At 42.6% G+C, this 10,281-nt stretch overlaps 1 protein-coding gene across 2 annotated transcripts; it reads left to right on the forward strand.

Annotated features, from left to right (window-relative positions):
• Positions 1–5,089: 5,089 nt before the first annotated feature.
• Il36rn (interleukin 36 receptor antagonist) lies at positions 5,090–9,219 on the forward strand. Of its 2 annotated transcripts, none has more exons than XM_051184005.1 (5): positions 5,090–5,210; positions 5,552–5,604; positions 7,412–7,497; positions 8,644–8,771; positions 8,976–9,219. In XM_051184005.1, the coding sequence occupies exons 2-5, from the start codon at positions 5,573–5,575 to the stop codon at positions 9,198–9,200; spliced, it is 471 nt and encodes a 156-aa protein (XP_051039962.1). In that variant the 5' UTR covers positions 5,090–5,210; positions 5,552–5,572; the 3' UTR covers positions 9,201–9,219. The 2 variants fall into 2 exon arrangements, with proteins under 2 accessions (XP_051039962.1, XP_051039961.1); XM_051184004.1 differs by having other exon boundaries at positions 5,152–5,222.
• The last annotated feature ends 1,062 nt before the right edge of the window (positions 9,220–10,281 follow it).

Below are 10,281 nucleotides of genomic sequence, written 5' to 3' on the forward strand. Positions count from 1 at the left end.
GCTCTTGGCAATAATGGTATTGTTGTCATTCAAGTTCTTGTTATGTGCCAGGCACTAAACACATGTATTAATTCACTCAGTAGTAATATTAGTATCAATTTAATGTACTTCTCACTTCGTACATGAAAATTCTAAAATATATAGATTAGGTAACTTGGCCACAGTTCTAGGAAGTGCCAGATTTAGACCTGATCTGAGGTAGCCTATACATGGCCATGCAGTAAATATTTTTTGAGGCTCACACAGTGTCACTCACAAATATTTGCATCTGCCTTCATAGTGTAAATGCAGCCACAGGCAAAATTGGAGCAAGTAAACTTCGCTGTATCATAGTAAAACTTTATTTATGAAACAAGTAGTGGGGCTTACCTTGGCCCCAAAACCAAAGTTTTCTAATCCGTGCTCTTCTAAGTTTGGTGGTGGGGTTAGTGTATGGTGGAGTAAACCTTCAATCCCAGCACTTAGCAGGCAGATGCAAGGCCGATCTCTATGTGTCTGAGGCCAGCCTGGTCCAAGTAAACTTCAGGCAAGCCAGAGCTCACAGCAAAACTCTGTCTCAAACATACAAAAAGGGTGGTGTTTTGTTTGCTTGTTTGTTTTCAATTTGTGTTCCTGAATGTAGTGAGTGCATCATGTGAGAACAGTGCCCATGGATTGATTACAGGAGTCAGCACTGGCTCCATGGAACTGAAATTACAGATGGTTATGAGTTGCCTCATGTAGGTACTAGAAACTGAATCCTGGTCCTCTGTAAGAACAGCAAGTGCTCTTAATCACAATATCTCCAGTGCCCCAGCTCAAGTTCTTAACTACCACATCAAGAAAATGAATCCCTATCATCACCAAATCTCCCCAGAAAGTAAAATAACGATAAAATATTAGACAACTCCTTAGCCATTGTAACATGAGAAACTATACAGTTCATCCTGGTATAGTATCTATTTAAACACATTCTATATTAGGACCATCCAAAGGTCTTAGGCTGCATCCATCCATGAAATTGACAGAAAACCTCCCTTTGATGTGAGTTTAGCATCCAGCAGTTTTAGGAAAGGGAATCCCATACTCAGCATTGCATTTGATGGATTATACAATATGCTAAATGGTAGTGAGTACCAGGGGAAAATGGAAGAATGGTAAGAGGAATGAGTGTAGGAGCACAAAATAGATGCACACGATGGTGAGAGATGGAAAAACAAGCATTGTCTCAGAGGCCTAGAAGAGGCAATGGAGGAACCATACTAAGGCATTGGCACAGAGCTATCTGGACAGGGAGGTAAGTGAGAGCAAAGGTGGAGCATCCCTGGCTTAGGTCCTTGCTGATGGCTCTTACTGTTCTTGGTGAGGAAAGGAGGGGCTAATGGTTTATAGGAGCCTCACTTTATAGGGTCGTATAATCATAGTGAGGATCAGAAAAACAATAAGGGTTGATTCTGGTAGTAAAAGGATTACTCTGATACTGCTTGATGTCAACAGCTTTAGGTTCAGGTTTCTTGGTTTCCATTTTTGCTTTATTACATATCAGTAAATGGAATGAACCTTTCCGCGTCTGATTCCATCTTCCTAAAACAGATGGAAGTAGTAGCCACACAAGCCGAGAATATGAACTGAAAAATGTCAGCAAACCATTAGCCTAACTCCAGGGGCCCCTGGGCTGTGCTCACATGCTCAGAAAGTGAATACACTGTTACTACTGAATGTCTATCCACCCAAAGGTAGTGCCATTCTCACAAAGGTAGTGATGAGTCACCTGGGAGACATTGCCCCTTTTCCAAATCTGACACAATCTAGAACATATGACGACCATAAATAATTGAGGTGTCTGCTGAGAAGGGGAGAAACCCACTGACTATTGTGGAGAATGAAAAGGCAACAGTCACAAACTTCCAGTCATCATGACAAGGTGTATTAGTTATCAATTATACTTAACAAATGAGCCCCAGAACTAAAGCAAGAAACATGTGAATATAGAATCAGATGGTTCCTTCACCAGGCTCTCATGAGGTTGCAGACCAGGTATCAGCTGTGCTGATTTCAGATTCACCAACATCCATACCCAGGCCAGGACAAGGCCTTGCCATTCCCATGTGTGCAAGGTTTTGGGTCCTTGACAAGGCTATATTTATGTCAACAATATACCTTCACTCAGGACATCATCTCTCCAGAGTGCAGACCTCTCTGTGAGGTCGCTTGAGAGTGTATTTGTCATGTGGTAACTGACTTTCCCCCAGGTGAATAATCCAAGAAGAAGCCAGGAGGAAGCTGCAGTGCCTCTTATGCCCTGGTTTCAGAAGTTGCACACTGTCATTTCCTGCTACAGAACATATTTACTGGAATCAGGCCACCAGGTTTAACCTACTCTCAAGTGAAGGCAAATGAAGTATCATCTCATGTAGGATTGTTTTCTTTGTTCATTTTAGTTGGCATACAAAATAATATCTTTCCATGTGGCATTTTCAGGCTTGTATGTCATTCTACTTTTCTCATGCCCACTTTCTTATATTGCCCCTCAACCTATGACATTCCCGAGAATCCATGGACAATGTTTAAATCTACCCAATCCACTTTTTTGTTGCCTTAATTTCTATGGAAAAGAGGGCTATTTAACTCAACTACGAACCCTAGAAAGTCAAGCCCTGCATTTGCATCTGGTGAAACCCCCCCTTGCTCATGAAGAGCCTTCAGGAACCCAAGAAGGTAGGTGAGGGCACTGCCAAGTGAAGGAGGCATACACAAGAAAGAGGGCCAAGCTGGCTTGTATACAGATCCACCCTAGATAATCCGACAATTCATGAACCTGTAATCCTTAAGTAGAATAACTCATTCCCTGCCCTCAAGACTTAATAACTTCTCAAAGGTCCCAACTATTCCCACTTCTTGATACTCACAATGAGGACTAAATTTCTTCATGTGCATTCATTAGTTATGTAAAGTAATATGTTTCATCATGGCATTTCCATACATGATATAATATGCTTTGGTCATAATCATTCTTTGTATAACCCTTTATGATCTCTTCTCCCTCTTTTCTGATTCCAAATCTCTAATAACCCCTCTTTTGCCTTCTTGTTCTTTTCTTCTAGCTAGATTCCACAAATGAGCAAAATCATGCATAACTTGTCTTTATACAATTGGCTGTTCCATTTGGCATGATGATCCCCAGTTCCATTTTTTTTTCCTGAAGTAACACAATTTTATTATTGTTTATGGTAGAAAAAGACTCCATATTATATCCAAACTATATTTTCTTTACCTATTCATTCAATGATGAGTACCTAGGCTGATTCTTTAGCTTGGATATTGTGAGTGGTGTAGAGATGAACACCAACCGCCATATGTCTCAATGGAGATACTGAACCATAGGCATACATTGGAACCTAATCCATAGTAATCAACAACTCAAACCAAGAGATATGTTCTAGAGAGAATTAATGGTTAGTGAAGTTTGTTTCATGTTGTGCCAGAAGATGCTCCAAACCCCATACTGACATCATTTCTTTTCACATGTGGAGACTTGGTTAACAATGGCTGTGCCTCCTTCCATTCTTTCATCCTAGTGTGGATCCTTACATCAGCAGTTTCACAGCAACATCCCTGGCAGAAACATCCCTGCTTATACACCCTGCAAGCTTGCCATATCCCTACAGGTCACACATAGGCATTATTCTGTCTCAGGGCCTCATGATACTGTTCACTGGACACTTGGACTCAATTCACTCGAGCAAGGAGTCAGGATAGATAGTATTCTGGGTTTTTTTTTTCATTTTTAGCTTTTTGTTTTTGAGAATTTCATACATGGGTATTATATTTACATCATATCTATCTACTCCTCCTGCTCCTCCCTGTAACTGGTCCCATATACCTTCTAGTCTCTTTCAAATTCAAGATTGTTTCTTCTATAATTATTATTGTTTTACACACACACACACACACACACACACAAAACACATACACAAGATACTTAGTCTGTTTAGTGTTGTTTGTAGGTACATGCATTTAGAGCTGATCGTTTGGGACCGAATAACCTATTAGGGAGCTAATCCATTAAAAAAAAAAAAACTAAATTCTCCATCTCTCAACAGGCATGAAGGCATAACTGCCTATATACTTCATCCACAATTACATGTCTTATAGTCATTATGCAGGTTTTGTTTAGGCAACTACATTCATAAAGATTTCTTGGGTGCAGTATCCCTGTCATGTCTAGAGGACACTATCTTGAAACAGATGTCCTGGTTATCTGGCTTTTTTAGGTGAAACAATATTGTCTTCTCTGACAGATAAGAACAAATCTTGCTTATAACTCTACTTGGCTATAAGCTGTTGCTTCCTAGAATTCTTTTTTGTTTTTAGATAATATAGTATAATTCAACTTAGTCAACTAATAATTCATCTGATGACTTTGCATAAGACAGCTTCTACATAAAATTTACTTTTCTGAGAGATGCTTGTCACAATGACAATTAATAGTTATCAGCAGTATTCAAAACTTCTAACTTATTTTGATCTTTAGCTCTAATTCTGTCACAATTCATAGAGGTATTAAAACATTAATTATTGTATAAATACCATTATTTTACTAACCAAATATTTAAGATAAAGTATAGAATCATAGAAATTTATCATTACATAGTGTTCAATAACAAAGTCAAGCAAGTAAATTAACCCAGTTATAGAAGGACCATGGATAAGTAAATGAGTGAATGATGATTCAGCTATACATAAAATACTATATAGCTATTCAGATTTATAATGGCATTACCATATTTGGTGTAGAAAGTTATTCTACTATGTTCCTACTTGAAAATGGAGGATGAAAAAGTATAGTTTCTATGGCATTGTCATATGGAAAGCTACCTGTGGTTAAATGTGTACAAAGGAAAAGGTGTTGACATTTGTTTCTCGTTAATGTATCCAAAGAGGAGTAATCATGCATCTTTTTTTCTTTTTTGCTTGTCTGGACTTTCTGGTTTTTCTACAACTGTTGCCTAAACATTCCTAAGCAGATCTCCGCCTCCTCTGACAGCTCCATAGGTCTGGCAAAGGCAGGAAGGAGGGACTGGAGGAAGGAAGGGAGAAAGGGAGAGAAGAAAGGAGGTAGCCCTGGCTTCCTGGATCTACTACCTGAAGCCGCTGTTCGTGAAGAGCTGGGAAGCCCAGAGGAAATCCTTTGGAATCCTAGAAAGAAGACTGTCTCATTGAGGGAGAAGGTACAGTAGCAGGTGCCTTGGGAGTTTGAGATGGTGTGAAATCATTCTGGGAAACCCTGCTCCTCCCTACTGAGTTTCAGGGCTCCTCCCTGGATCATTAGTGCACTTCGTGTACTTAAAGGACCAGGGCATGTTGGAGGAGCAAACCACAGACTCCTGGCTGGAGGAAGGAGAGATCTGAGGGGTCCTGTTTGGGCTCTTTCTTGACTTCCACATTGGGAATCTTCTGCTGTGTACAGGTTGCTCACATCTGACAAGCTTTGCAGCCTGTACTCTACTCAGGCCTCTGCCTTCCCAGCCTGATCTTTACCTAAAATTTCTGGCTGTTTCTTTCAAAATAGGGTCTACATACTGTGGTGTTCATGATGGTCCTGAGTGGGGCACTGTGCTTCCGGTGAGTATTTGGTCATCTGACTTGGTGGAGGTCTCCGAAAAGTGAGTTCCGGGTAGAAAACAAGGATCCTTCTCCCAGATGGGCTCTCACCCGTAGCTGGGAAAGATGGCACTAATACTGCCCTTGAAGCTCTTCTGGCCTTCTTAAGCCTAGGGAAGGAATGAGCAGGGTTCTCACAGGGCCCTAATTCTGAGTGTGTAGGATGGGGGATGGGACTAGTAACTAAGCAGTCTAGAGCTGCAGCCTGTCATCGCTGGTAGGAGAGTCCAGTGTCCCTTATAGAGATCCACTATTGCCTCCCATGACCATGAATTGCCATCAGCCCTGCCACTGTATTAATTCCTCCATGATCCTTTCAGCTTGCCCATCTGTGGCTCCCTGGTAGGCACTCAGTCAGGCACCCTATTACATACAAATTTTACAGAGGCAGATGAGAATGATCTTACTCTCACTGAACCTCATTTTATGACTTGTCAGCCCTCTATCTGTGGTTTCTCAAAGTATGTTCTCTGAGGCTTAGGCCCAGGAGATAGTTCATGCAATAGTGTTCTCTGACCGAGTGGAAATGTAGAATGCTGCTTCCTCTTCATGTTCGGGGCTGGGGAGATGGCTCAGTGAATAAAGTTCATGTTGGGAAAATGTAACTTCCAGAATTCATGTCCCCAGAATCTGCATAAAAGCCTGATAGCTATCTGAAGGCAGCTCCTAATCTCAGCATCTGGGATGGAAAGACAGGATATCCTTGGGGCAAGCTGGCTAGACTAGTCAAATTGGCAAGCTCCAGGTTCAGCAAGAGACCCTGCCTCAGTAACAAAGTGGTACAAGATTAAGAAAGGCACCCAAGATGGAGTTGTGACCCCTGTGTACATGCTCAAACTTGTGGACATGCACACACCACACACACATACTCATGCAAAGAAAGAAATGTTTGGCCAGACATCAGAACAATTTTTACACTGCAAAGTTTTCCCCATATAACATCAGCAGAGGTCTACTTAAGTCTACTTAAGGTCTACTTAAGCATATTTCACCTTGCAGAATGTCAAAAAAATAGGTTAAAAGTAATTTTGAAAAGTAAAATAGGACTTTAAAGAAAGTTCTAAGGATAGAATATATGACTCAGTGGGAACAAATGAGCTTTGAAATATTCAGCAAGAGTGGAAGGAGCTGAAGGTAGAGTCAGGCAGAACTATGAGATCGAGGCCAGCCTGGTCTACATAGTGAGTTCCAGACCAGTCAGGGCTACACAGTGAGGTCCTGCCTTAAACAGCAAAACAAAACAGGAAGCAGCAGTGTTTAATTAGAAAGAGTTCTGGATATTATTTAACCCAATGTCATGATTTAGCAATGAAGAAAGTCATACTCTTCTTCAAACCTTCCCATGCAGAGTTAGCTCAGGTACAACCCTCTTCTGCTCACAGAGATCTCACGGGGCTAAAAGTTTCCAAACAACTTGAGGTTCATCAATACAGGTTTCATAAAAGAAGAGTATGTGTCAAGGACATCAGAGAAGGTTGGAGAAGTGGTCTCCTGGCTTTGAATAACTCAGGACTCCAACTCATAGATTCTCCCAACTGAACAGAGAAGGAATTTTCTGAGATAGATAAAGTTTAATCTAGGGGGAGAACAGACCTCAGACACAGATGGGTGGCAGAAGGGTCATAGAAGTGAAAGTTGGTAGCTGTGTCTGGCTCAGTGGAACTAGTAAAGAACAAAATACCCGAGTTTTGGGGGATCTTATGGGCCACGGCAAGATAGGGTGTGCATTCCTACCCTTACAGAGTCTTATCCCTTCCTGGTGTTTCAGAATGAAAGATTCAGCCTTGAAGGTACTTTATCTGCACAATAACCAGCTGCTGGCTGGAGGGCTGCATGCTGGGAAGGTCATTAAAGGTTGGTATCTATGAGTTCTGGGCCTCTGTATTCTCTGGAGGTATGTGTTTAGAAACCTTTAAATGGCTCTATAAACCAGTGGCAGACCTGCAGACCCAAGAACCATGTCAGATAGGGCACTATAAAACAGGTTTCAAGCAAGGAGGGAGCCCAGGGAAACCTCTGTGTACAGGTGGAATATTTTCCATGGCAAATGACTTATGTTTCCATCAAAGACTATTTTGTGTATTCTATCTCCTCAGGAGACAGTACTGTGCAAAAGGCTAAAATAGATCTTCATTCCCAAGCGGGTGGGCTCTGCTCCTCCATCCTGCTCTCTAGAGATCCTTGGTTATCCTCAATGCTGAGATCTGGATAGTGGGAGCCCCTCTGGCCTCTTGCTTACTCATTGTGCCCTCATGCTTTGACAGGTCTTTCCACATTGGTGCATACATGTTTACTCAGGCACCCTTATGGGGTACTAGATCCATAAAGACCCTTTTGCTGCATTGTGTGTACATGTGTGCATATGAGAACACAACATGAGGGTATAGCTATATGTGAATGCATAAGCTCAAATTGTGTGTGTGTGTGTGTGTGTGTGTGTGTGTGTATATAGTTTAAGTATGTATGTGTATACCATATGTACATAAGCATTTTCTCTATGTATGCCTATGGATATATATATGTTTTGATTATGTATAATATGTATGGGGTACATACATATGGTGATTACATCTATGTACATATGCATGTGTTGATTTAACGTGTGTGCGTATATACACATGGGGTGATGGGTGATGTACAGAGAAGAGTGAAATCCTCTTCTGCCGAAATCCCACAGGGGCTAAAGGCAGGACACAACTCTTAACAGGATAAGACAAGGTCCAGAAAAGAAGCCAGGAGTCGAGGGAGTGGTAGGAGGGATGATCTCTTGGAATTTAGAGAATCTCTCAGTTTGGCCCTGATCAAGAGGGATGGAATAGGAAGTTGTACTGGTATTCCTGTGCCTTTGGTTTGTGGTCTGGGCCAGGTGACAGGAGACTATCCTTATCCATGTGTTGGAGAGCAAGATGCCTCACACTGGTCCTAATCCCTTTAAGGCCTTTTTGGTTGAGAGTGGACAAAAGGACAAACAAGTTCCTGCATCTTGTCTTTTTCCTCTAGGTGAGGAGATCAGCGTTGTCCCAAATCGAACATTGGATGCCAGTCTGTCTCCTGTCATCCTGGGTGTTCAGGGAGGAAACCAGTGCCTGTCCTGTGGGACAGAGAAGGAGCCAGTTCTGAAACTTGAGGTGAGTCTTACTGCAGCCTCTTTGCCTCCTGGACCTGAACCAGGAATGGCGAGCATACTCTGACACTACTGCTAGGTAGCCTTTGGACGCTGGCAAAGGCACTATTGAACAAGTGCTGTGTCCTCTCTGAGGACCTTTCCCTTGCCTAGCTTTGCCAACTCACTTGCCCACTCCTGTGTCTCATCCATCATGCCCTTTCTACAGCCAGTGAACATTATGGAGCTCTACCTCGGGACCAAGGAATCTAAGAGCTTCACCTTCTACCGGCGAGATATGGGCCTCACCTCCAGCTTCGAGTCAGCTGCCTACCCAGGCTGGTTCCTCTGCACTGTGCCTGAAGCAGACCAGCCTGTCAGGCTCACCCAGATCCCTGAGGATGCTGCCTGGGATGCTCCCATCACGGACTTCTACTTTCAGCAGTGTGACTAGGGAGGACTGCATGGTCCCCCAAATTCCCTAAGCAGAGGCAGAGTAGGCAATGTGGGTGGGGGTTGTAGTGATGGAGGGTGACTTACTCCTCTCCCTCTCATCAGGACTCTCACTACTTATTTAGGAGTCACACAGCCATTCTCTTCTCCGGGTTCCCAGTAAATTCTTCGGCTATCCAGAGCTCAGTGTGTAGACTCCTTTCTTCCACACTGGATGGTACTACCTCTGGTGTGGAACCTAGTACAAACCACATAGGACAAACAAAGAACAATACAAAAGATTCTTGTGTGAGAGAGTGGTGAGATTTTTATCAGAACCCTTGTGATTCCCTACCAGGCAGGAGAAGGAGGTGTCATCAAGATCTTTGCCTGGCTAAGTCCCTTCCCTCAATCCTGCTGCTGTGTCTTTCATCCCTGCCATCATTCTCTGGCCCTGAACTGAGAGGCTGATGTTAGGATAGAGGACAGAAGATGGCCGGTCACACTGTCCTGGTTTGAAAGCAGAGATACAAGAAAAATCCCTGATTCTGGTCCCTACTCACACAGAAAGACTCTCAAGAACTTTGGGTGGGAAGAGCTTGCTACAAAGTAACATATCTTGTATTTTCATCTTAATTAAAATATTCTTATATATTACATATTTAAAAAGGTGTCTGAAAGTGTTTACATCAATTGTAGCAATATCCAGGTGGGAACAGTATAAGTGACTTTTTATGTGTGCTTATTAACTTTTCCATTATGGAGATGTATTATTGGCATAATAATAGGAAAAGGAATCTATATGGAGGGAACTGGAGCATACATAACTTCTGATTTTCTTCCCCCCGCTGCTACCCTGAAGTGAAATCCAACTGAACTCAGCTGCTCTGAGTGGGAGGAGCAGAGAGCAAGAGGCAAATCCCAAAAAAGCTAGGAAGAATGTGAAGAGTTTATGCTGGGAAAGAAAAGGAGTGGAGGGGGAAGGAAGGGAGGGAAGGGAAGGGAAGGAGAAGGAGAAGGGAGGGGAGAGGAAGGCAAAGGAAGGGAAGGCAAGGGAAGGGAAGGCAAGGGAAGGGAAGGGAAGGCAAGGGAAGGCAAGGGAA

This window comes from Phodopus roborovskii, unplaced genomic scaffold, assembly GCF_943737965.1.
Source record: "Phodopus roborovskii unplaced genomic scaffold, PHOROB, whole genome shotgun sequence".
In the NCBI taxonomy this organism is placed as follows: Eukaryota; Metazoa; Chordata; class Mammalia; order Rodentia; family Cricetidae; genus Phodopus; species Phodopus roborovskii.